Source organism: Haliaeetus leucocephalus, unplaced genomic scaffold, assembly GCF_000737465.1.
Source record: "Haliaeetus leucocephalus isolate CR32 unplaced genomic scaffold, Haliaeetus_leucocephalus-4.0 Scaffold880, whole genome shotgun sequence".
NCBI classification, from domain to species: domain Eukaryota; kingdom Metazoa; phylum Chordata; class Aves; order Accipitriformes; family Accipitridae; genus Haliaeetus; species Haliaeetus leucocephalus.
Genome location: NW_010973316.1, coordinates 5,053,993 through 5,080,316, shown reverse-complemented (window position 1 = coordinate 5,080,316; position 26,324 = coordinate 5,053,993). Strand labels below are relative to the sequence as shown.

Sequence of the window (26,324 nt, the reverse complement as noted above, 5' to 3'; positions counted from 1 at the left end):
ATTTAAGGAAAAATGTACTTATTTCTAGATATATTCAAGGATATAATTCACAGTTAAGTATAGGTTGCCATAGGACTCTTCATGATTTACATTCCATGTAAAATGCTATTTTGGAGTATGAATGTGTTTAAATATTTCAGCTGTTCTAGGGGTTTGAAGGATTATTTTTTTTTAAAAGTCCAAGGGAAGGAAAGCAAAACGGACCAAAAAGATTTCTGGCAGTGAAGAATGAGCTCATGTTATTGAGAGTAAGCATGGGATTTCTGAAAGTGTTCAAGATGAACTCTTCTCCCACAATAGCTGATGGGAGCTGTGCAACTGACTTCTGCAAAACAAGGATTGAAAGCTTTTGAAAACCCCGCTCTCAGTCAGTAGATGTATCTTTTTTCGACATGTCATGAGATTTTCAGTTTGGTAAGGTCTCAACTCAAAGGGAACTGAAATTATGCTGTAAGAGTGGCATGGCTACCTCCCGGGAACCTTATTTTGGGGTGCTTGAGAAAACAACCTCTTGCCTGCTGGGCTCAGGGTGGCAAAATCACGTGTAAAAGGTAATGTGTTTGCTTCAGTGGTTTATACTGAGACCTGATGTAAATAAATACAGCATAAGATTACTGCATACTGGTATATCTGTATTTCAGGCATCAGTGGGTACCGAGTGACCACGGCTCCTACCAATGGGCAGCAGGGCTCTACCTTGGAGGAAGTAGTAGGTGCAGATCAGACCACCTGCACCTTTGAAAACCTAAACCCTGGTGTGGAGTACAACGTCAGTGTTTACTCAGTCAAGGACGACCAGGAGAGTATCCCCATCTCCGAAACCATCACACAAGGTAATGAAGGATGAGCAGCAGTTTTAGCTACTCAAAGTCAAATTGCTGAGCCCAAGAGCCCTACATTGCAGAACTCCTATTAGTCTGATGGCAGAGGGCTTAGGCTTTATATTTAGTCTCAAGAAGCAGAATAGCCATGTACCAACATGTGACAGCAGTTTTTATACCCGTGTACTTCTCTGCATGGGCAGCCTAGATTGTCTGTCAACAGGGTGGTGGTAAGGAGATGGATCTGTTTTATCAGTACATTGAACTGGAGAGCAACAGAGATTTAACTTGGCCCTGCAGTGCCCCAGCATCTGGAGCACAGCTGGTGGGAATAGGAAGTAGGTGAGCTATGAGTGGGAAGCAAGCACAGGAGAAATTTTGGCAGCAATAGTGGGAGAAGATCACTTCAGCACAATGGAGAGGAAAACCAAGATTGAAAGGTCTGTCTCTGTAGCACTTCTGGGACACAAAATGGTGTGTGCCACCTCACATTACATGCTGTGATGACTGCAGAAACTACCTTTGTAGTCACAGTAGCAAAATTAATATGCATCTCCTCAAATGGTTTAATTTCGTTTTCCTTTATGAGGGCTTTGTTTGTTTTTGTTTCTGCTCAGCCCTGAAATGATGCCAGCTACTGTGTTTGCTTGCTCTTGTAACACTGCTTTAAAATTTCTATGCTTCACTGAAGTGCTGTATGCTCCCTGGGGGGTAGACTAATACTGTGATACTGCATAATTAAAGCAGTAATAGCTTTAGCCCTTTACCGTCTTCTGGTGGGGGAAAGCTAAGAATGTATGTCTCTGGCTTTTAGCACTCTTTAAAGGTGATATGGTACATGCATTCCATGTGGATAAACAATCATTTTACAGAAAACTGGCATTTTTTGGCATCTATTCTGTAAAATAAGTCTTCTCCTAGAAGGGCATTAAAATAGAACATAACTACTATTATTAAAGCCAGTCTTTTGCAATATTACGGTCCCATAATTCCTTTTTAGGCTAACTTGTAATGATCCAACAGAATGGATACCGAGCCCTGCATCTTTGACTCACCTACTGGTGATTGATCCTGAGTGAGGAAGAGCATCCATTGGCTCCTACTGATTTCAGGATCACCCTGCTAATGTTACACAGCCAAATCTTGTGGCTTAAATCAATACCAATCTATTGACTTGAGCAAAGAGGGTTTGGCCATTGTTGATTAAAGATGGATCTAACATTCCCCACTCCCTGCCCAATTCTGTTGGTCCTAACATGCAGGAAAAGAACAGCTTTGCTAATAGGAATAATGTTGATAGCAAAAACAGTCACAGCTGTGCTTTTTTGCCATGCAGAAATTTAGGCAACATCTAGAAGGTCATTAAAGAGGATCCTTATTCAGTGGCTCGGTTCTGAGATTTTGAACAATTTAGCCAACAAATCAAGTCAGCCTCTTGGCCATGTCATGTGCTGGGCATAACCTCTGAATATGGGGATGTTGTCACTCTTACAGAATTCTTATCATCTAAAGGTCATTTTTAACCATTTGCCATCTTTCCAAGAAAGTGTTTTATTACTCACTATTCTGTATCGTCTGTTTTTAGCACATATATTGCAGCAGCTAGTGGTAAGTAGAACTTGAGGAATTCTGTGCCAGATCCTCAAGCTGTTACAGGGATTTGAGACTTTTTTCCAAGTCCAGTGTCAATAGTTCATATAGTGGATGATCTACCCTGAAGCTTTGTGATGGTTCTCACCAGCTGAGGGCATAGTCTGATTTAGCCCCTTCAAATGGGTTGATATTTTTATGATCTCAATGATAAAAGTTAGACTTACCATTCAAACAAGTCAAAAATTCTAGAGGGTCAATCAACTATTATTTCAGAGGAGTTGTTTTATTTATACATTAATGGACTTTGATCTCGTGTTTTCTACCAGCAAAAAAAACCCCTCGGTATGTTTTTTCGGTTCCAATTCTCATCAAAAAATGATGGGTCTTTATGGCTCATCATTGCTCAAAGTAAATTAGTTGCAAGTTAAGTGCCTCTTGTAGGTCTTTCTGAAAATTGTATGTCTAAAGTGGAAGTGCATTGTCTCAGGGGACAGGGGTTTCAGCTTCTGTCTGCCCCCGGGGAGGCAGCTGGAGACTGCATTAAAGGGTACAATATAAAAAGAAAAAACAAACCCCCTGCCCCCCCCCCAAAACCCAACCCCCAAAACCAAAAAACAAACCACCAAAAAAACCTCCTTTTCCCCCAAACCCCAAGAGAAACTTTGCATATCACCGCAATTGCTTCTAAAGTTCTGTCAATGTTAATAGTGATGAACACTGCTTTTTTCTCCTTTGTCTTTCTTTTGCCTCTATATGTCTTTGCCTTTCCCGTTTGCTCTTTAACTCATTAGAGGTGCCCCAACTCACTGACCTAAGCTTTGTTGACATAACTGACTCAAGCATCGGCCTGAGGTGGACCCCGTTAAATGCCTCCACCATTATTGGTTACCGCATCACAGTAGTTGCGGCAGGAGAAAGTGTCCCTATTTTTGAAGATTTTGTGGACTCCTCAGTAGGATACTACACAGTCACAGGCTTGGAGCCGGGCATTGATTACGACATCAGTGTAATCACACTCATTAATGGCGGAGAGAGCGCCCCTACCACTCTGACACAGCAAACGGGTGAATTTTGAAAACTTCTGTGTTTTGTGACGTGGATGGTGTTTCATGCTGTCACTGGCTGTCGGGATGACAGGGCTTTGTCCAAAGAGGAATTGAGCCACTCACTAGGGGGAAGCCAGACAGACCCAGCTCGCTCCTTTTTCTAAATGGCAGCGGGGATGGAGATGCACTGCTCAGTTTTCTAATTTGAGGCATTTTAATACTGTGTATGGCTGCAGACTTACCAGGCTCATTCACCTTCTGCTATTCAGATTTCCAGCATCCAGTTGGAACCAAGAGCCTGAAACTTGAGCTGTATATTTGCCAGACTTTTAAACTGTGATTCCCCAAAATAGAGCGCCAAAGGGCGGAGCAGTTCAGCAGACACGCTCAGCCTTGATAGCTGTTTGAGCTTCCAGCAGTCTTTTTTCAGTGGTGGCCCCACTCTTTCCACAATGCCCCAAATGATGCAGATGAAAGGCTGCTCCCTGAGTACATGCCACTGACAGCCATGCCACACCGTCAAGGGTCTCTATAGTGCATGAGCAGAAGGCGAGCTGAAAACTGGTTCTTGCATGAAATCCTATTGTCTTTGAAAATCCTGAGGCTGTAAATCCTTCGACACAAGTAGAAGTAGAGTCATAGGAAATTAGTGATATACCCTCTCCTCTCCTGTGTGTGCATGTATGAATTCTAGATGAGATTACTTTTCCATCTGTAAGCTGCTGTATGGCAACTTTAAACCTCTCTTGGCTCTGCTTCTGTAATACGAAATCCAGCTGCAAGAAGCACGTTACTGAAACTTGCTACCTTGTTTTCAAATTAGCCCCACAGGGTATATTTAAAGTATCCGGAATTGCCAAGAGGCTAAAGGAGCCTGACAGTAGTACAGACATATTTTGCTCTTAACTATAGTAGAACTGACTATAGTTTAGAAGTCTGTTTGCATGGGTCTGACACAGTAGTCTGTGATGCATGAGATACTTTCTCTGGTGATACCCTGAACATACATCTTGATCAACTTTTATGAATCAGAGAACTAAGATACATTTGTTCTTTGCTATGTAGCTGTGCCTCCTCCCACTGATCTCCGCTTCACTAATGTGGGGCCTGATACTATGAGAGTGACTTGGACTGCACCAACTTCCATCGTTCTGAACAGTTTCTTGGTGCGTTACTCGCCTGTGAAGAAAGAGGAAGATGTTGCAGAGCTGACAATTTCACCCTCAGACAACATGGTGATCTTAACAAGTAAGGAAGTTACATATATAAGCCAAACAAATATAAGCAGCCCCTTATATATAGGTGGAGACATGACATAAGGTGAGGCAAAAGAAAAATTGCTTGCTGTAAGTGTAACTGGCCAAATTCTCGGCTGATCTAAGCTGATGCTGAAGTAGCCTCATACAAACTCACACTAAATGAGGTTTGGCCGCTTGCTTTACCCAAGTTAAAGCCAAACCATGGGAAAGTTTTTCCCATCAATCCAAGGACAGTGATGAATCAGACTATGGGACAATTGCATTAATTTGCAGCCTGGTTAGCTATTAAGAGTAAATACATATTACTCACCTGGTTTGCCATAAGTGTCAAGGACTTGCAGTGCAGAGCTTCAGGAAGAGGATCAGAATGTGCAAAAGGTCATTGCTCCTTTGGCTTTGTATGCTCAGTACCAGAAAATAAATACTGTTTGGAAACTTACAGGACATGGCAACAAAATGTGGGCATTTTCAAAGAGCCGATGTTAATTTTTGCTGCTGCAAAAGCTGTGTTATATTTGAAGTTTTTTTTCTCCATCCTAGAATGAGCTTGGTTGAGTGAGAGACAATACCCACTTTCAGAATAAAAGACCAGATGTGGAGCTCATCGGAGTTAGAATAGCTGTGTTGGAAATCCTTGGTCCTATTCCAGTTTATATGAGCTAAAGCTTTGGCCTGGTGCATAACTAAACTACTAGATAACTAGAAGGGACCTTGTAGAAAACTAATTGGTTCTAGCCAGTCTCCACAAACTAATGAAGCAATGATACAGGATACCATGCTCCTTCAGGCTAAAACATTGCAAGCAACCATAATGCCACAAAAAGAACTGATTTAAATTTTTGACTGTCTTGGAGGCTCAGATTTTCCATCAAGCAAAACCTGATTACCCCCCTTAAACACAGTTAAAATTGTGTAGGCTGAGTGACTTCTAGCTATTAGTAAAGAAATATGTCTGAATGCCTGTACTTAAACTCCACAGATCTGCTCCCCGGTACTGAATATCTGGTGAGAGTCTACAGTGTTTCTGAGCAACATGAAAGTGCACCTTTGTCTGGAATCCAGAAAACAGGTACTTACGCGCAGCCTAAGACACATGTGCCATCCACTAAGATTCATTAATGGGACTTTGTTGCTCTTTCTTATGTATTGTCACCTCGTTGATGGGGCATCAGCTAGATATCAAAGAGCAATGCAGATGCGCATCTTGGGAAATGCTCGGAAATCTCACATCTCATTATGTCTGAGAGCCAGAACTTCTGTTGGTTTTAAATAGAACATTGTAGACCCTGTTGTGAATGTACCAACAGTGTCTGCCCAAGAACGAGCCTAGGCAGAGCCTATTATATCTATCACTTTCTTGTTTCGTAACTGGGTAACGAGTTTGCTGGTCATGTGTGTTGTTTTTTTCTGTGTTGTCTGTGTGTGCCATATACTCTTTCCCTACAGTTGTGTTCCAGTGCTTGTTTATCTCGCTTTGATCCTGAACACATATGTGTTTAGTTCCACAGCTGAACAGCATTTGGCTTAGGATCTGGCAGTGTTGTGGTACTGAGCTTAATGAAACACGACCAGTAGTTCAGCTGAGCTCAGTCTCTTGTCTCTTTGAAATACCCAGGTCTTGATTCCCCCACTGGCCTTGACTTCTCGGATATAACTGCTAACTCTTTCACTGTCCACTGGATTGCTCCTCGTGCCACCATTACGGGCTACAAAATCCGGCATCACCCAGAGCATGGTGCTGGCAGACCCAAGGAGGACCGTGTGCCCCCCTCGCGGAATTCCATCACTCTTACCAACCTGCTCCCAGGGACTGAGTACGTGGTCAGCATCATCGCCATCAATGGCAGAGAGGAAAGCGTGCCCTTGGTTGGCCAACAAACAACAGGTAAGCCTTGAGAGAAGGCTGGCTAAAAGTTACCTCGAGGATTTTGGTTGTCTTCTAGCAAAGTAGTTGCTGTTAAACCAGATCTTCCCTACCATGAGCTGGTGAAACTGCTCATGAGGAAAGCACCTGTGATACTGATTTAGAAAAAGGTTGGAGGACCCACGCTACTTTCAGATCAAGTCAGAGATCTTTAGAGCCAGCAGAACTTTTTTCATTGAATCTAGTCCAATGCCAGATGGTTTTTAACCAGATATATCATTTGTAGAGGTGTGTGCACTGGGCTAGAACTAAGATGAGTAGCAGAGGAGCATGATATAATAGGTGGAATACGTAGCCGATGTACATTAATTGTGTTTAAACTCTCTCGCTTCTCTTTTTTCCTAGTGTCTGATGTTCCGAGGGACCTGGAAGTCACCCCCACCAGCCCAACCAGCCTTGTGATTTCCTGGGATGCACCTGCAGTGACAGTCAGATACTATCGGATCACTTATGGTGAAACAGGTGAGAGCAGGCTGCTATGGCCAGTCACAGACCAGAAGCTCTATTCTGAGGCCATTAGGAAGCTACAGAAAATGGCAAAGGCAAGTTTGACTGCAGCAGACAAACTCTTGTATCTCTGAGATTCTTGCAACGTACTTGGAGAAGATTAAAAAATAAGGCACCTATATTTGACAAAGGAAAGCAAATCATTTTTTGTCTACCAAAAAGAGCATCTGGAGCACTCCAGTCATTTTAGATGTGGTTCTGTGTATGTATTTCATTCTTTTCCTTGGGTTGGTCTGAAAAAGACTTTGACCTGAGATCCACTGAAATCAACAGGGTCCTCTGTTCAATTTGATGCATATAGTATTGTTCAGGTTTTTTTGTGATGATTTAAAATGTATAATTTAGAGATCCATTACATTTCTTTTTCCACCCCACCCTCCTTAGGTGGAAGCAGCCCTGTGCAGGAGTTTACAGTGCCTGGCACCATGTCCACTGCTACCATCACTGGCCTCAAACCTGGTGTAGACTACACTATCACCGTGTATGCTGTAACTGGCCGTGGAGACAGCCCTGCCAGTAGCAAGCCAGTCACTGTTACCTACAAAACAGGTGAGACCTGTTTGAACAAAACAAAAAACTACAAAAACCCCCTACATCTTTGTGTTGGCTTATCCCCATAAATTTGTATCACTGATCCCTGGTTTCTTTTAGAAGTCATGGGCTATGTTGTAAGCCTCTCATTTTCAGTGGAGCTGCATATCGTGGTGGCCCAGCATGATAATGACGTGACACAGAAGGGGATCGTGGTCTTGGACTTTTGGAGGAGGGAGACCCTGTGGAGTCCAGATGGGGTTACAAGCAATATTTGACTGTTTACTGCAGAGTGGAAATTCTGTTGGGCCCTCATATCATGGGGTCACTGTTGGCTTAACTCTGGTGCTTCTGGGGCACTGCCATATTATGTGATCCTGATGAGACCTGACTTTATCTCCAGGACTGTCGTCTCGCTCCTGATCTGGAGATAGCCTAATCCTACTCCTACTGTAGCTGCAGATAAAGGCATTTAGTAGCCTTTAAAACAACAAAAATCCTCAACTAACATTGATACGAGGTCAGTCACCCCCACATCATAGTTAAGGATTTTTTGCTCTGGGCTAGCATGAGGGACAAATAAATACAACATGTGTTTTCTGTTCTAAAAAGCACAGCCTAGAAAAGAAAGAGCAGAATAAAATTCAGCTAGGAGGCAACAGTGGAGGGGGGGTTTCCTGTACCAACATACTCAAAAAAACCTGCTTTTGTTGCCCAGAAATAGACACACCATCCCAGATGCAAGTTACTGACGTCCAGGACAACAGTATCAGCATCAGATGGCTCCCTTCAACATCCCCCGTCACAGGGTATCGGGTGACAGCTGTCCCCAAGAAAGGACATGGGCCCACAAAAACTAAAAATGTCCCTGCAGGTAAGAGTACACAACATCCTTCATCAGATCTGTAAACAATACAAGACATGACCGCTAGAATCAACACTATCAGGCGCTAGGCATATGCTTGAAGCCAAACTTTCTCCTGCTTGTACCTTTTTTTTTGCTGTCCTGCTGACATCGGTTGGGTCTTACCCAGGAGAAGCTAGGGCACATTTTTGCCCCAAAAGCTTCACATATCTTTGATACCACTGTGCTGCAAAGGTTTGTTCTTGGCAACCTCAGTGTCTCTGAAAGGCACCTGGATTTCAAAGAAATGCCATTGGATTTTCTAGCATCCAGGAAGTCTTCCTCTGAAATCCTTTGAAGGTCACATAATGTGACCCTTGGTCATAGCATGGACTCAGTCATATACACTACAGGCTTGACCTCGTTACCATAGAGCCTGCCTCATCAGCTCTCAGGTTGCTCTCAGCAACACAGTGTGTTTTGTGGTATTTGCAGAGATTAGCACTCGGGGATGCTTGTAATGCAGTTGGGTTAATGGTCAGTCTTACCCCAGAAAATGATGAAAGCTGGTCTTTTGCTTTATTTTTTCTACTGTGCTAACCTGCCCTTTTGGCTGTGGGGCCTTTGAGCAGGTAAAAATTGCAGATGCCTTGTCGTGCACTGCCAGAGAAGCATAGTGCAAGCAAAAGGCAAACTTGATCTGTCAATCCCGTCTCGTTTTAATGACGTTTATTCATGGTATGGTTCATACGGGCCCTTCAATCAAGGACAGCTCTCTGCAGCTGCACAAAGCTGCAGATGGACTAATGTTTTTCTTTCCTGCCAGATCAAACACAAGTCACTATTGAAGGCCTGCAGCCCACAGTTGAGTATATGGTCAGTGTCTACGCTCAGAATCAGAATGGAGAGAGCCTCCCCTTGGTTGAGACAGCTGTCACCAGTACGTATTTCACTTCACGGTCACAAAGCAAATGTTATCTGTTGATGTCTGAATCTACCATGCCGTATCATATGCCCAGTGACAGCAAGTGGCAGGTGCCTAGCCTCCAGGAGAATGCAAGGTGGTCTGCCCTGTGATAAGTACCATGCACCCAAATTGCAGATGCTGGCAAAAATGCAGTCCCTCTCCCTCAAACACTGGCAAAATGCAATTCCCCACCCCCTCAAAATGCTGCACTTCTGATTTTCTTTCACTAAAGCCTGTAAGTCTTTTGGGGTTTTGTTTGCCGTTGGCCAATCGGTGGAAAAAATGTGCAAAGATCTTTCTGGAGCTAGGTGGCAAAGGTGATTACTGTTAAGGGACTGGACTGGGCTTGGGAGCACTTGGCCTGTGTAAGGGAGTAAAGGAAGCCACATGAGTTAGATCAAGAACTTGGGATGAAGCGCTGCAAAAGAAAGGACAGCTCAGCCCTCTAATTTCTCTATCTGCCTGTACAAAACAGCAGTACTGCTCTGGACACAAAGAGGAGGCAAGAGGGAACATGTAACTCAAAGGGATATCTGATGTAAAGTGCTTTTTTCAGGGACACCTCTGGGGTAGGGATTTGCATGCATGTTATGCCCTTGCTCAGGCTTGTATTCAAAACCACAGCTCAGCCCCATATACTTACAGAATTGTCCTAAAGGCAACAGGAGCTTCTCTGAAGCTTTGCAGAGGTGGGAAGAGAGTCCACATCGATTTCAAGCCAACAAATTCCTGGACAAAAATCACCTTTGCCAACTAGAAAATGTAGAAAATTCAGGACTAATATAACATAGCAAATGAAAAAGTTGAAGTCTTATAGAAAAGCATAATTTGGATCCCATATAAAAATGATATGGCAGATCCTCCCATTTACAAATGGGTATAGCTCTGTGGTAGCCACACTAGACTTCTGTGGAGCAAGGCTCACTTACCTTGCTGTCTAGCAGTGAGCTCCCACCTTGCTAGGAAGATCCGATGAATTGGTCTAATTAGGAAGTGTGCATCTCACCCAGTTGCACCTGTGGACATTCCCTGTGCGCTCAATACAAAGCTGAAAAGTTTGTTTCTAACTGATTTTAAAATATAATATACTGAGTAATTTGCTTTCTTGATTTAGTGTGTTAATTGGATATTAATTTATGAAAGAAAGTAGTGGGACTGATTCTCCTTGGACTGGCACTTTGCACAGCACCTTATAATAGTGAAAAGCAAATGTAGCATGAATCCAAACTTACCGAGTCAGGTGGGTTGTCTGGCTGCCTTTAGCACTAGCAACCAGTTACTGGTTCTGATAGTAGAAATGGGTCTTAAAATTCCCATTTCTTTTTTCTCTTGACCACTTTAAGGTAGTTTAATGCTGCTAGAGTTGTGTAAAAGGGGTTTCAGTGCCAAGGGGACTCAAATGTAGGTAAGGATTGGTGTCCTGCCTGCTTTGAAGGTTGCAATGCAAGTCCTTTTGGTTTCAACAAGGCCAAGATTGCCTTCCTCCTGTCTGGCACCCGCAAACTCTCAGCCTTACCCTGCATGGGTGTAAGCACGTGTGCAAGGTGCAGCACAAGAGGAGAATCAAGTACCCCCTTTCCTGCGCAAAACTGAAAACTGCTTTGCATGTAATAGAAATGCTTTTTATTTTCCTCACCCACAACCTGCTTTTTATCACATAACCTCTTACCGTTAATTTGCCTAACAGACATTGACCGCCCTAAAGGACTAACATTCACTGAGGTGGATGTTGATTCCATCAAAATTGCTTGGGAAAGCCCGCAGGGGCAAGTCACCAGGTACAGGGTGACCTACTCAAGCCCTGAGGATGGAATCCATGAGCTATTGCCGGCCCCAGGTGGCGAAGAAGACACTGCTGAGCTGCATGGCCTCAGGCCAGGTTCTGAGTACACTATCAATATCGTTGCCATATACGATGACATGGAGAGCCTGCCCCTCACTGGGACCCAGTCCACAGGTACACCTCTAACTACACCACCCAGCAGGTCATGGCAGCAGTGGCTTCTGCCCTGTTGGGTAAAGCGTGCTTCCATGTGCAACTGGTGCTCCGTGCTGGGGAAGCCCCAGGGGCAGCCAAGGGGATATGATTGCTCTTGAGAGATGGCTTACTTGGTGCTGGAGAGCTGGCTGTCAGCAGAGTCAGCCTACATACACATTAGGGAAGGCAGGGAATGCAGGAAAGGTCAGCAGGATTGAAGGAGCAGATTCTAGAGAACAGAGGGATGTTACCTTATAGCCTTCTCTCAGTCCTCAAGTGGGTCAGTAACGTCCAGTCCCTAGTCATGGGGCCTAATTCATGGTGAACCACCCTCTCACAACGCTCTTGTCTTGTGTTTAGGATATGGGGCACCTGCAAGCAGAGGCAGTTACCAGCAACAGAGAGATTAGGGCAGCTTTCATCCCCCAGGGTCCTTGCTGTTGGATGGAGCAAAAGATCAGCATGAAGGGCTAGGAGGTTGCTTAACCTTCAGGTCTCACAGAGCCTCCAGATCCTTCACTGGCACTGCCCTAAGGACCACAGCCGATGTGCATGCCCACACCCTGTGCTCACATCACCTCCACAAGAAGAGGACATGCTCCATTTGGGGGAGTCCCCTATGTGCCAGTCTGATCCAACTCCATGTAGAATACATTTAAAATACCTTTGTGAAAAAGGACAAGGAAGCTAATTGCTTGAGATAAAATTACTTCCAGCAATATAGAATCCATTGCAAAGCTTCCAGCATTACCAAACATCTTTATTACAAAGGTAGCACCTTTGTAATAAAGGTTCCGCATTCATTTGTAGATGAAAAGTTGGCACTATAATTCCAGGGGTGTAATGAAGACAGTGGTTCCTAGTGTACAGATTGCTATACTAAACAGAACCAAGGTGCTGTAATGATTGAAACAGCTGGCTGACTACCTCTCAGGAATGCAAATATAGTAATTTTTAAAACCCTCTCTCTGTGGTTTACCCTTTGTGGGCTGTTCAAAAGCATATTTGAAGTCATTCAAGACTTTCCACTGACTCTCATGGGCTTTAGCTTGAGCTCTGAGCAAAGCAACAAGGGAAAATTTTCTTGTATTTCCACTCTATAAAATCAGAATACTTCACAGAAACATGCTAATAGGCACTACGGTAAAGGTATATTTTTCCCCTGTTTACAGCCCAAGGATTACTAACAGTAAGGCAAGAAAATGTTTCAATGGATGGTCCTTTTTTATGCAAACATTTATTTTTGAAGATAATCAGATGTGTTAGCTCATGAACAGACCTTTGCGTGATGAGCCTTATGGCCACCACAGCTCTGCTTTTCCATTGCCTTGCTCTCTGTGTAGTAATTTACACTTGCGTAAGTGGCTGTAAAATGCTTCCCCTCTGCATTTGCAGTATTTTTATATCCTCTTTGCAATTCCTGAGCCTGCTTCCTACTTACTTTTGTAAATTATCCATCATATTTTAGAAATGAACAGAGATAGGCAAGTGAAGCAGGACTAAACTATTAGCTGTGTGATGAAAAGCAGAGACAGGCAGAAGAATTAAAACAGGCTGGGCTACTACAGATTTAAGCACTTCCCGAAGCCTTCACCTTATGTCACAGCAAGTGTTGTTACTCACTTAACATGAGGGTTGAAGCATCGAGATCTCCTTATTTCTGCTGAAAAGTGCTCCTGTAGATTTGAGAATCTCCTGAATGCATTGTCCCCTTCCATGGTGCTTTATGCCTGTGTTTGCAGAAGGCACACCACTTTCCTGCCCACATATTTCAGGCCTAAACATGTCTCGTGTTCAGGAGAAAATATTGTTTTATCCAAGATTGTCTTCTTTAAACTAACCATGTGCCAATCCGGATTTTTGCAGCAATTCCACCACCAACAAACCTGAAGTTTACTCAGGTAACTCCCACCAGCCTTACCGTCAACTGGAATGCACCAAATGTTCGCCTCACTGGCTACAGAGTCAGAGTGAACCCCAAAGAAAAGACTGGACCTATGAAAGAAATCAACCTTTCTCCAGACAGTACATCTGCTGTTGTGTCTGGATTAATGGTAACTCTTTTCTTTATGTAATGCAGACTGTGTTGTGGGAAGGAGATGTTAGGAGATCTTGAAGTGATTTCAAATTCCTGGGTCAGGAACCTCAGCTGGAGTAGATCATTACAGCTCCTAAGGGTCTGACTCTGAAGTCTGACTAGCCATCAGCTGTAACTACTCATTACCATAGTTTTTAAGAGGCAAGGAATTGGCCTGCTGAATCTGCACTCTTTCCCCTTCCTCATTTAGCACAGAGAGACTGGATGACTTAATCAAATGCAAATTATCATGTTCACAATCAACAGGAACCCAGTAAAATGCTTTTACACATCTTTACAAAAGTGGTCAGATAAAGTGACCTAATGCAGAGGTTTTCAAGCTGTGATGTGGGAGCTCTGGCAGTCTATTGCCTATTTTTAAGACATTTGCGAAATGTAAGTAAAAAATGCAAGTCTTTTGTGAGTAGGCTTAAATTTGCTATATAGCCGTCTTCTCCACTGGAAACATTTCAGGAGTTTCTGAACTGGAAAGGGCTGAAAATCACTGCTTTTATGGTTTCTGCTATCTTAAAAAGGTACTGATCTGTTTTTAAGGAGTTTTATGAATCATTTTCAAAAATGAGCCTTGAAAAACATTCTAATCTAAGTGGACTCCTGGTCTGATGCAGTCAAGGACAAAAGATCATGCTGTAACTTCCACCATTCTCTTTTCTTCACAGAAAGAGCACTTTATCATAGCAAATGGCATCCATTCACCCCAGGAAAAACAGAACGTAAATTAGTTTTTTCTGAAGATTCAGCTTTGAAGCACAGATTCCAAAATGAGGGATGACAAATAAGCTTCTTCCAGGATTTCCTCTGCTCCTGGGTGTGCACATGTGCACTACTAGTATTATCAGGGTCCATGTCTACTCTTATTACAGCTGGAAATAGTTAGAATTAACATGTCAGTCCTTTACTGATTTGAGTTATTTTAAGGTTTCAGTAAGTTACTTCAGTAACTGATGACCCAAGAAATGTGGCTCTACCAAACACTGAACGAGGGCAGGAGTATTTCCCACTGTGCCAGGTCCTTCTCATAACATGGTATAACTTTGTCCATTCTAGGTAGCAACCAAGTATGAAGTGAGCGTGTATGCCCTGAAGGACTCTCTGACCAGCCGACCAGCCCAGGGGGTGGTCACCACTCTTGAAAGTAAGTAGTGATCCTCCACAAATGACCAATTAGTTTTGTGATGGATGCAGAGACCCAGAGGCAGAGCTCTTACTCTGTCTCAAAAGCTATGATCTATACAAAGCTCCATCAAAGGCCTTCACAAATGCTTAGCTGGTGAGATTCACAATCCCTACAGTACTGACAGGAGACCTTTTCCTTCTGGTGCAGATGTTAGTCCCCCTCGCAGGGCCCGCGTGACAGATGCCACCGAGACAACCATCACCATTACCTGGAGAACCAAGACTGAGACCATCACTGGCTTCCAAATTGATGCCATCCCAGCGAGTGGCCAGAACCCCATTCAAAGGACTATCAGCCCTGATGTTAGGACTTACACTATCACTGGTAAGTGAGGTGCTTCTGTAGGTGCAGGAGCTTCCAGGGTCATATCAGAAGGTACACTAAAAGACATTCCGATGCCCTTTTTAGATGGCTTCCTCAATTAGCTAACACTTATGTTTCAACTTCATTTTAGGCTTGCAACCTGGCAATGACTACAAGATCTACCTTTACACTCTGAATGAGAATGCACGCAGTTCCCCAGTAGTGATTGATGCCTCCACTGGTAATGATCTTGTCTGATTTTTCTGCTCATGCTAACACAGTAATTACATATGGTCAGGCAGAAGTTGTCTATATCTGATCACGTATAATACTTACTATGACTTGCAGCAATATGGTTTACTACTGAGTTTGAGAAGGGTGTCAGATGATGCAGTTCAGGTAAAGAATATGCTTGCCTTTACTGCATTTGACTTGTTTCTTTTTGTTTTCACCTAGCTATCGATGCTCCTTCTAACCTGCGCTTCCTTACAACCACAAGCAACTCCCTCCTGGCTACCTGGCAGCCTCCACGAGCCAAGATCACAGGCTACATCATCAGATATGAGAAACCTGGCTCACCAGCCAAGGAGGTTCTGCCTCGCCCTCGGCCCAGCACCACCGAGGCTACTATTACTGGTACCTGTCTCTGTTTTGTTGGGGAGCTCTTCACCTGAAACACTTAAATTTGAAGAGAGAGGGGGAAGGCCTAATTGTAAATTGTGTTGATGGTCAGCTAAGAGAAAGAAAAAATTTTGTTCCTTTAATGACAGACAGCAGTTTTATAAGCACACCTGTCCTACAAACACAATACACTTCGCTAATCCGATCAACCATCAGATTTGAACAATCCATAGATGTTTGTTTCCACTGCCACCACAACTGTCATCCATTCAAGGAAAAAAGCTGATGACTCTGGCACCTCATCAGTCACACATTTTGAAGATTCGTTATGTTTCGTGCTTGCAGTGTCCATGATCCCAGCTGCCATGGTCAGATTTCAAACTCACTTTGAGGAGCAGGAGGCTGGACTCTTTGTACTGTCCTGAAAACCTCAGATCCAAAATGCACATACCCATACTATCGCCATAGCCGCCTCTCATTCTGCCTTAGATCCCACACATAATCATAAAAGAAAAGCAGCTCTTAAGCTTACGATAGCTTTATGTCCTTCCTCCCTCCTTAGGTTTGGAACCGGGAACTGAATACATCATCTACATCATTGCTGTGAAGAACAATCAAAAGAGTGAACCCCTGATTGGCAGAAAAAGGACAGGTAAAACAAAGCTCTGGATTGTTGTGTGACAATAGGAGATTATGTCTTCCACTTGAAGAATACAATCTCAGGACTGAAATAATTTATTATTTTATTCAAAATATCCTGTTATTTAAAATATCCTGTTCATACCACTCAGCCACACCTTTTTTATGAGTCAAATAGGCTTTGTAAGGAGGTTTTCCTTTCTAGGATGCAGTAGGTAAGATTCTGAAGTTACATTAATCACATATAGCTGTGTTTGAACGCTAAGAACAGAACAACATGCTTGGTGCTTGATTCTTGCCTGGGTACCTAATTGATAATTAAATTAGGGTTAACATTCACATTTCCGTCTAGCACATGATGGCATTAAAGGTGGAATCTATTCATTTGTTGCCCATTGAATTTCTCTTACTTTACACACTCCACAGTGTGACATTGAGATACCTGTAGCAAGCAAAATATCAGCTGTATATCCAAATGTGATCAAGGAGCTAGTTTCTTACTGCACACCAGTGATTTTTCTTAAACTGATACCTGTGAATATCTCTTGTAATAATTTCTTCTCAATTTGAGTAGTGGTGGCTTCTTTGGGTTGCAGTGTTCAAAACTTCTGCTCAGCTGTATGAAATTTTCATACCAACACACTTCTTACGCCTATGTATGAAAGATATACATATATTTATATAGTATATAAATATATATAGAGAGAGAATTTACCTCTGCAATCACGAGGTCGTAAAAAGTGTGTTGCATCTTGGGATGATTGCTAATCTTTGATGCTTGGAGCGGTGTACAGCATCCACTCTAGCTGTTTAATATACCATTGTTAATTTGCCACGCTTTGCTTTATGGCTTCTAACCTTTCTTTGGCTAGATGAGCTTCCCACGTTGATTACCAGACCGCACCCCAACCAACCCGACATTCTCGACGTACCTTCCATTGATGAGGGGACCCCTTACCTCACAAACAATAGGTATGACAATGGAAACGGTATCCAACTTCCAGGCACCTCTGGGCACCCGCAGACAATAGGACACCAGGGTCAACAAGTCTTCTTTGAGGAGCATGGCTATAGACGGCCTGTACCCACTACAGCAACTCCCCTTAGGCCAGGGTCGAGGCGGCAACCACCGAATGTAGATGAAGCAATTGAAATCCCTGGGTACCAAGTGCCTATCATAGTCGAACCTTCATACCCTCACTCCCGTGGGCCCAGGCGCAACGACAGCACAGGTCAAGAAGCTCTTTCTCAAACAACCATCTCTTGGAGGCCGTTGCTGGAAAGCTCTGAATACATCATCTCATGTCAGCCAGTCAGCCAGGATGAAGATACTCTGCAGGTAACTGAACGGTGTTAGCAGAGGAATGGTGTTAGCCTCACCTGTGGCAGCAGATGTCTCTTGGGAGTCTTTACTGTGTTAAGGGAGTGACAGTTGGAGTTGGCTTAAAGTCATACTAACATGTAGCTGAGAGCAGGATAAATGCCTCCCTCTTTTCCTTCATGGAGAAGGCTACAGGATAAAATTGCTAAAACAGAAAGCCCTTGACATGCTGTCAGTATCAACATTTTACCAGGGAAGGGGGCAGTCAGGGAGACGATTGGGAGTTTCAAAGACTTGAGGTGCTGCTTCTCCAAGTCAAAAGACTCCCTTAGCTCCTCTCCTTTTGTCTCCCTTGTTTCTCTGAAATGGCAGTAATAATATATCCTTCATGAACCATAGTCCAGAGTAGTCAAGTTTAACTTGGTATTGTTTGAAGTTCTCAGCATGTCTAAGGGGAATGGGCTGGCTCCATCAAGGTGTAGAGCATAGAAGTCAGTCTATCACTCTTCCCTTTCCAGTGACTTGGCATTGCCTTTTGTTGCAGTTCAGGGTTCCTGGCACTTCCTCCAGTGCTACGCTCACTGGTCTTACAAGAGGGGCCACCTACAACATCATAGTGGAAGCCCTGAAAGATCACCGAAGACAAAAGGTGCTGGAGGAGGTAGTCACAGTTGGCAATGCTGGTAAGTAAAAGCTTTATGGAGTCTAGGTGAACCTGTGCTGTCCCTGACTCATCTCGCTTAGTCAAGGCAACCTACGTGGTGCCCAGGCTTGAGAATAGTTCAGAAAGGAAACCTCTCCTGACAAGGAGAGTTCACAGCAGGGCACTGGGACAAGTGATTTGTGAAGTCCACTGGTTTTGGATAACAGACATGCTGATGGTGTGACTGGAGCTGTTCTGTTGTCTAATCACGAAGAACGTGCTTTGAGACTGCATACGCTTGTCTAGGGTCAGTGCCCAAGAGAGCAAGAGATCTGGTATATACTGCTCTCAAAGAATGTCTGGGATGACAGTGGTGTTGCAGATTCCTGCCCAGCAGCAAAGATCTCCTGTCACAATAACACATCATACTTAAGGGAAGGTGCTGGTGGCCAGCTTAACTGCTCTGTCAGTCATTTGCCACTGCTTCTGTGTTGGTTATCCAGCAGCACTGCTAGATCATCCTAAAGGTCTGGCAGCAGGGCAGGCTGCCTGCAGAGATGCTGATTAAGCACAAACAGGCAGCACTTACAAGCCACGTGACCAGCCACAAGCACTTGTGGTCCAAGACAGCACTTGCCACAGCTGGAAAGCCCAGAGCCCACATGCACCCTGTGGGGCCTGGGCTCTGCTTTTACCAGCACAAGGGTCTGGTCCACAACTCTTCCTCTCCCTCCATCTCCTCTTGTGTGTGTTTTGAGGTCAAAAAGAAGAGGAGGACAGGATGGGAGAAGAGGAAATGAAGAGTTAGGGTTTACTTTGGCCACCCATTAAGCCTTTCCATGCAGCCTCCTACTGCCCCCACCTCCCTGGGAAATAAGGCTGTTTCTCCCCTTCCAGCACCCCAATTGCCTTATGTCTGTCATAGACTGAACCGAGGGCATTAACTCTTGACCCTGATCAGCACACACCAAACTGGTGGTTGTAAAACACCCACCTTCCAATCAAGGCACACCCCTAAGGTGGAAATCAGTCTGTCCAACAGCATGGTCTGGTCTCATTCTCCCATACCCCTGCCATAAGCTAGAATCTGAAGTGCCCCCAAAAAGTGCACACACAGCTACCAACTTCTTGCTGTTCCCCAGCATCTCGCAGCACGTTTCTCTTAAAAATAGGATAAGTCAGGTTGTTGCTTTCCAGCAGCAAATGTGAAAACTCACACTTGTTTGAAACTTGGCAAATCAAAATGAAAATGGCTTTCATGTCAGTTTTTTTTATCATTCAACTGCTCTGACACATGCAAATGGAAAATAAATCACAGGGCGTCTGGACTGCTGACAGAACCATCAAGTATATGCCCATGGGGTAGCTCCATTACTGCCACGATATTGTAAGAAAAAATTTTAAAAAGCATGTATTCAGTGAAAATCATTCTGTCTTTCAGTAGTTGCTATTGCTGTGTGTGATGCCTGTTTCTTTTCTTTTTGTTCCAGTGTCTGAAGGACTAAACCAGCCAGCTGACGACACCTGCTTTGATACTTACACTGGCTCCTTCTATTCCATTGGCGAGGAATGGGAGCGGTTATCTGAAACAGGCTTTAAACTCTGGTGCCAGTGTTTAGGCTTTGGCAGTGGTCATTTCAGATGTGATTCTTCTAGTGAGTAGCTTGCTTTTGACCATCCCTGTCTCCAAGCTCCCTGAGCACTAATGGCATGTTTGACAGAACCAATCTCATCCAAACATGATGCAAATGAATGCAGGCTCTTAAGTTTTTAAACCAAAACAGTGTTTTGCATCATGAGAAGTGATGGAAAACTTTGGTTGCTTCTGAGCTGTGCAGCTTATCTAGTATTGCCATTCACTGCATCAGCAACAATCAATATTCTATTGATACATAATGACTTTTTCACCAAAGTTAAATGTTTGTTTTATTTTCCCTACCCTTGCTGGGTATGTCTAGGTAATGTGTAAAAGTGAGATAGGCAAGATGCCTATGTGACAGTATCTGAGTAGCCATTTAAGAAGACAGCTCTGAATATTGAATTATGGTTGAATCTTCAACTCCTATTATACACATCATTGCAGTGGGCCAGACAGAACTTGTGTGGATTTCAGGGTATTACAGCATCTGTTCTGCATTGCAGACAGCCTTTGCAAAGCATCTTGTGGAACCAGTTTTCTAATTTTCTTAGCTGTTCTTTGAAGCTCTGTCAAGCAGGCAACACCTCTGCTGGGGCACTAACTTTTATTCTTTACAGGACTGTGGTTTACATGGAAGAGTATCAAACTTCACATAAGGGAACGGAACAAAAGTCTGTGATTGAGTGGTTTAACACAGCACATATCCAACTAATTTAAATTGTGCTTTTAAATTGTGGATTAAGCTGAGCAAAGAGGGTATTTCTGCAATTTGCATAGACTCAGAGGAGTGACTGCAGGGAAGACACTTGTTCTACAGGATTAATATTTATATTTCATCTTTGATACACATGGCTTACCCATTGTGTTTTTCAGTCTCTGTGATACAGTTTTACTGGGTATTTGCTCAAAAAAGAGCATTTAAAATATTTTTCTCTCCCTTCCTGCCCCACGTCTATTAAATTCTCTTTCATTTCTCTTCTTCTCCCCCTCCCCACTCTTTGTCACATCCTACTTACTTTTTTCCTAAGAGCCTCTAGCCATTTCCTAGAGCTGTAACAGTCCTCAGCAGTTAAAAGCTGCAGGAGCTGAACCCATTTCCAGCAGGAACCCATTTCCTCTGTGGGACGTACATGAGCTGGAAAGATTCTTTCTCCTGCCTCTCTCTTGGTTCCTGAGACAACACCAAACTGTTCTCCTCCTGCTATGTTGCTGCAGCGTAGTGGATAACTCCTGCTTCTCTTGTTCCTCTGCCTTCTCCAGAGTGGTGCCACGATAATGGTGTGAACTACAAGATCGGGGAGAAGTGGGACAGGCAGGGGGAGAATGGCCAGGTGATGAGCTGCACCTGCCTTGGAAATGGAAAAGGAGAATTCAAGTGTGAACCTCGTAAGTCTCCTTCTGATGTTAATTTCATTGAGCTCCCATTCAGGAAGTTTCAGCATCTCGGGGGCATTCCCATTAAGGTCCTGCTGTGGGGGCAAGCAGAGTATCAGTGTGCCCAATTCAGGTTTTGGAGGCTGAATTAGTGACAGATTGAACCTGTTCTCACAGGAGCTGAAGGCATAAAACTCACATTCCCAAGCTTAAAAAGAAGAAAATGCTCTTTTGTTAGCTAAGGTCACAGCACACTCGGCATCTGTCTACCTTTGGCCCTGGAGCCACACAAGAGGCACCTGTCACTGCACTGAGTGGTGTAGATTACCCTAATCAGTAACAAAGGACTTTTCTGCAGGGCCTGTCACCTGAAGATCCTCTAGGCTTCACACTATGGACTAAAGTGCATTGCTCTTGTCATGCAAATACCCTCATGTTTGAGTTTAAAGCTGGAGAGCTATAAAAATGACTGATGTTCCCCCTGCCAGTAAGTGAGCCTCCAGTCAAACAGGGAGAGTGCACTGGCCAGAGGCTCCTGTTCTGATCGCCAAGCTGCTCTGAGAATGCTTAAAGCCAAGCACAGGCCGTGCAACTGAGCTCTTCTTGTTCCTCCACAGATGAGACCACGTGTTATGACGATGGGAAAATGTACCAAGTTGGAGAGCAGTGGCAGAAGGAGTACTTTGGGGCCATCTGCTCCTGTACTTGTTACGGAGGACAGCAGGTAAGCAGGAGGGACTTGGCATGCTGAACACAGGGAATGAAGAGAGGAGGGCTGTGCTAGAGTGCAGTAGTTCTAAGACTGCTGGGTTTCAGGTCAGATGGTGTCTAATGCGTGGCCAAAACAAGCCCATAGAAGAAGAAAAATAATTAGTAGGAGAGCTTAAGTACTTGCAGGGACTTGAGGAGTCAGGGCCTGCATGGTATAAAATGGGCGCAACCTCACTGGTGTTGGTGGAGCTGTACCCACATGTGTGGATACTGGCAGCCCCTTGGCCATCCGCATCAGTGGGGTCTGACCGGTGCATGCACCTTCTGTTTCTCCAGGGCTGGCGTTGTGACAACTGCCGCAGACCCAGCGTGGAGGTGGCCCCTGAAGGCTCTGCTGGCCATACCTATACACAGTTTACACAGAGATATCACCAGGCCACAAACACTGTGAGTACACTTTCCTTCTCTGCCCTCCCTTAGCTATGAGTCTGGTCTATGGCACAGATATGTGGGGGTCTGTACAGGGCTCGAGGGATAAGAGCAGTGTGTAGCTTTCTGCTTGGTCAGAAGTGTATGATAGCCACTGATCCAGCAAACCACCACTCTGCACAGCACAGAATATATGCTTGAGCTCACGCTTCCACACACGGTGTTCAGTACCACACTCACATCAGTGGGACTTCTCGTGCTGGGATGTGCCTGCATGCTCTGGCTGAGGCGGTAGTGCATGTAGCACTTTCCTAGTCCTCACTTGCTGCTGTAAACCAGCTGTGTGCTTTGTGCTGAGAAAGCTGAACAGCTACGGGGGCTGGCAACAATTCTCAGCCCAAACCACACCACAGAAGTGTCCGTCCTTACAGGACAGAGCGCTAACTGCTTTCCTTCCCTCCTGACAGAACGTCAACTGCCCCATTGAGTGTTTCATGCCCCTAGATGTACAGGCAGACACACAACATCCACGGGGAAAGTAACATCCAGCAAGACTTCTTGCGGCCATGGCAACAGACAAACCAAAGTATAAATACCTATGATGTGCCACGATTACCATCCAAACTGGAGTGATGCTAGCAAAACTGCATCTTTTGAGAATGGCCCTCCTGCTCTGGAGCCATTTTCCCAGCTTAAGCTCAACTCACAGCTTCTCCAAACGCCACTCTTGGAGTGTTTCAGACTTTTCTCATGATTGATAGTGATTGTCTTGTTTTTGCTCAAAGTGTTGAATACCAGTCAGTATTTTCAAATTTAAAGAAAAAAGGGAGAAGATGCTAAATCACAAATTGGTGAGGAATCAAAATATTAAGGGGGAAGGAGGGTGTAGAAATTAAAGGCTCCCATGCTATGCCAAGAACATTTGAGTACAACATTACTGACGTTTAGCAATAGGAAAGTCCACCAAACACTTCTGCTTTCACATAAGCGTGCAGCCAGCAATAAGATAGGAACAGTAAATCCAATCACTGTGATATTTAAAATATGCACAGTCCTAATTCTTTCTCAATGATCCTAGTATTTTTTCTAGCTGTATCTTTATATCTCATACTGTTATTTATCAGTTTTGTTCCCCTGACCTTCAAGTGTTTTTATATGGGAATAAAATGTATTGAAGACACTTAGTATGCAGTTGACGAAGAGGAATTTGGTGTAATTATGATCAGTGATTATTTTTATACTGTAAGTGCCAAAGCTTTACTACTGTGGAAAAGAAAAAACAACTCTTTTAATAAAAAGATTTACAAACCAGACATGCAGTTTTAAGTGATTCTCTTTACTACCATGGAATCTAGGATGAAGATTATTATTCTGAGCTGGAGTAACATTGCCTTGAAACAAGATGGAACAAACATCTCAAGCATGAAGTAAACCTTCAAGAGAATACATGTAGAGCAGTTTGTTAATTAAAGACTTCCAGCTGCACCCCCTGCCCCAGTAGAGCACAGAGACACTCTGAGTATGTATGCCACGCTGCAGGAGGCAGAGACTTGCTTTGTGGGGAATAGGTGGAGGAGAGAAAGGGGGGAGGGAAAGGAAAATACTCCCTGCTTTGGACATTAACTAACTGAGGTAAAGAGATGGTCCTCAATGCAGCCAGACGCTTAAATACCTAGAATCAGCTATGCTTTCAGTGTTTGAGTTGCCAAAATTAGCAAGGCCATCCACACCTGTGAAGTTGGATGTGTTCAAAGCTTAACTGCAGTGACTCCCCCACAAGCCCAAATGGCTGCTGGGTCTCTGAGACCCTGCTCCATGCCTTGCCCCTGGGGAAGACCACAGTTCACCCTTCTCTGCAGTAGAGGATAACTAACTTACTTGTGACGATCTAAAGAGGGGCTATCACAGCTATTCCGTCTCCATTTGCAACATGGTAAATTCAAATAAAGTCTGGAACTGAGCCTGTTTAGGTCCTAGTGAGCAAGCCCTCAGGCACTGCTGCAACAACGTCATAGAAATCCTTCCCTTAACCCCTGCAGAAAGTCTCACAAAACGGAGGGGGACAGATAGCACCTGGGCCTATGTCCGCGTGTTACAGGCAAAGACAGCTTTCAAGTCTACTGTGCTCCTACCTCATGGGGTGGGGAGGGAGGTAAATGAAATTCTCCTCAAAACCTTTTTTAAAACAAAGCCAGTCTTGGTTACAATGAACAAAGTTAGCTGTACATCCCTTTAGCTTGCGTTGCCACCGCTGCAAAAACCTGTACAGCATTTGTAAATACAGAACATGAAAGGTTCTGTCATGATTCCTCAGGCTGCATTCCTCCTTGCTACAAAAGCACTGTATCACTCAAGTCAGTGGCTTTCTCTGGATTGAATAAAGCATAGCATGAAAATAGAATTTGGCTTCTTGACATGAGACACATAGCAGTTGTTTTCACAGATTGCTAGCTATAGAGCAACCAAAACATTTACAAATGGTAAAACGATTGCAGCAGAAATCAGTTAGATCCCACCAATGTTGAAGAGCCAAACGAGTACCTAAAATACATGAGAACTAAAAATGGCATAGACACAGAATACTTGCCTAATAAACCAGGTTTCTATTAATTTGTCCTTCCCCCATGAGGGTTGTCTACTGGTTTCCATCAATTGCAAAGATCCCTACTTAGTCACTTTGCCACTAATTCACTTCAGAGACACAAAGGAATTGCCCAGCTGAACAGTAGGTGGACTGTGACTATCTCCTCACTCTAACATCACATCACTTGTAAGAGCAACACTCCTCCTTCCCCACAGTAAGCATTATAGGATATAATTATTTAAACAGTGCATTTGCTTAAGTTCTCTGTAGAGGTTTGTCCATGCCTTAAAGCAGGAGGGTTTACATTGCTGATAATTTCTGTTGAATGTTTACTACTATAATGCTGGGTATTCTGCCATTCAGCTAAAGATTTTATTTTCAGTTACATTTGAAAACCACTAGCAGAGCACAGCACAGAGGCAGTAGAAACTTGTGAGATCCAAAGCATCAACCACAAGCCTTTCCTTTTAGAAACAATCAGCAGCAAAAGGAACCAAGGTTTTTGAAGGTTCCCATGCTTCACCCAGGCCGTACTGCATAAAGCAGCAACCAAACAGCCGCTGGACATCAAAACGCAGGCTCGATTTATTATCTGTGATCCACCTGAGCACAAAGATCAACTAATGTTCAACCCAAGTTACCCTCAAGGCAGGGTCAGCTGCCCAGGTGGGGATGAAGGGAGCATCTGCCCCTGTTAGCAGGGAGCTTTCAGATGCCCTGGGCTCCCAAACAGAGCACTTGCAGTTATGCCAAGCCCAGTGGCATTTAAGACCTTGGCTGTTTGAGAAGTGGAGGTGCATCTCCACATGGTTGTCTTCTCAGCTAACTCAACTCAGAGCTTCTGTTAGAGCACAGGAACAACCAGAGCCAGGACTCTCTACTCCAGGGAGGAGCCCCTTGGTGGCTGAAGCAAAAAAAAAAAAAAAGAAAACAAATCCTCTGTACTGACTGCAAAGGCTGAGAATGATTCCTCCCTGCTCTCCGTTTACTTCCACACTTTTGGGAGCTGCTGTTCTGCCAGCACAAGACCAGCCAGGGGCAACGCACCATACGGTGATGGTGCAAAACAGGGCCTGTCAGCAGCCTACTCTTCAAAAAACATCAACTGAAGAGAGCAGACCTAACTCCCTGTTAGAAGAGACACGTCCTTTCCTGTGGGAAACAGATACTAAGCAGAGCTACACAGTTCACTTTTAATTATTGTAAATATCAAAGGGAGAAGTCATTCATTGAACTAGCAGATCAGCATACCTCATAAGGAACCCTTATGGACCAAGGAAGCCCTTTCTTACAAAGAATTACTCATCTGGCCTGC

General features: G+C 44.0%; 1 protein-coding gene across 3 annotated transcripts in view; it reads left to right on the top strand.

Moving 5' to 3' along the window:
• The window catches only part of FN1 (fibronectin 1), a 54,520-nt gene extending 30,782 nt beyond the window's left edge, over positions 1-23,738 (top strand). Inside the window, exons 24-46 of one of the 3 annotated variants that reach the window (XM_010583260.1) lie at positions 642-833; positions 3,206-3,478; positions 4,526-4,708; positions 5,699-5,788; positions 6,335-6,604; positions 6,989-7,105; positions 7,535-7,699; positions 8,400-8,555; positions 9,352-9,465; positions 11,180-11,449; positions 13,337-13,524; positions 14,616-14,703; positions 14,893-15,069; positions 15,200-15,289; positions 15,505-15,684; positions 16,232-16,321; positions 17,181-17,647; positions 18,174-18,312; positions 19,763-19,927; positions 21,172-21,297; positions 21,903-22,009; positions 22,333-22,443; positions 22,893-23,738. In XM_010583260.1, coding sequence (XP_010581562.1) covers positions 642-833; positions 3,206-3,478; positions 4,526-4,708; positions 5,699-5,788; positions 6,335-6,604; positions 6,989-7,105; positions 7,535-7,699; positions 8,400-8,555; positions 9,352-9,465; positions 11,180-11,449; positions 13,337-13,524; positions 14,616-14,703; positions 14,893-15,069; positions 15,200-15,289; positions 15,505-15,684; positions 16,232-16,321; positions 17,181-17,647; positions 18,174-18,312; positions 19,763-19,927; positions 21,172-21,297; positions 21,903-22,009; positions 22,333-22,443; positions 22,893-22,967 — 3,833 coding nt within the window. In that variant the 3' untranslated portion in view covers positions 22,968-23,738. The remainder of the gene's footprint in view (positions 1-641; positions 834-3,205; positions 3,479-4,525; positions 4,709-5,698; positions 5,789-6,334; positions 6,605-6,988; positions 7,106-7,534; positions 7,700-8,399; positions 8,556-9,351; positions 9,466-11,179; positions 11,450-13,336; positions 13,525-14,615; positions 14,704-14,892; positions 15,070-15,199; positions 15,290-15,504; positions 15,685-16,231; positions 16,322-17,180; positions 17,648-18,173; positions 18,313-19,762; positions 19,928-21,171; positions 21,298-21,902; positions 22,010-22,332; positions 22,444-22,892) is intronic. The other 2 variants (XM_010583262.1, XM_010583261.1) reach the window with 2 other exon arrangements.
• The last annotated feature ends 2,586 nt before the right edge of the window (positions 23,739-26,324 follow it).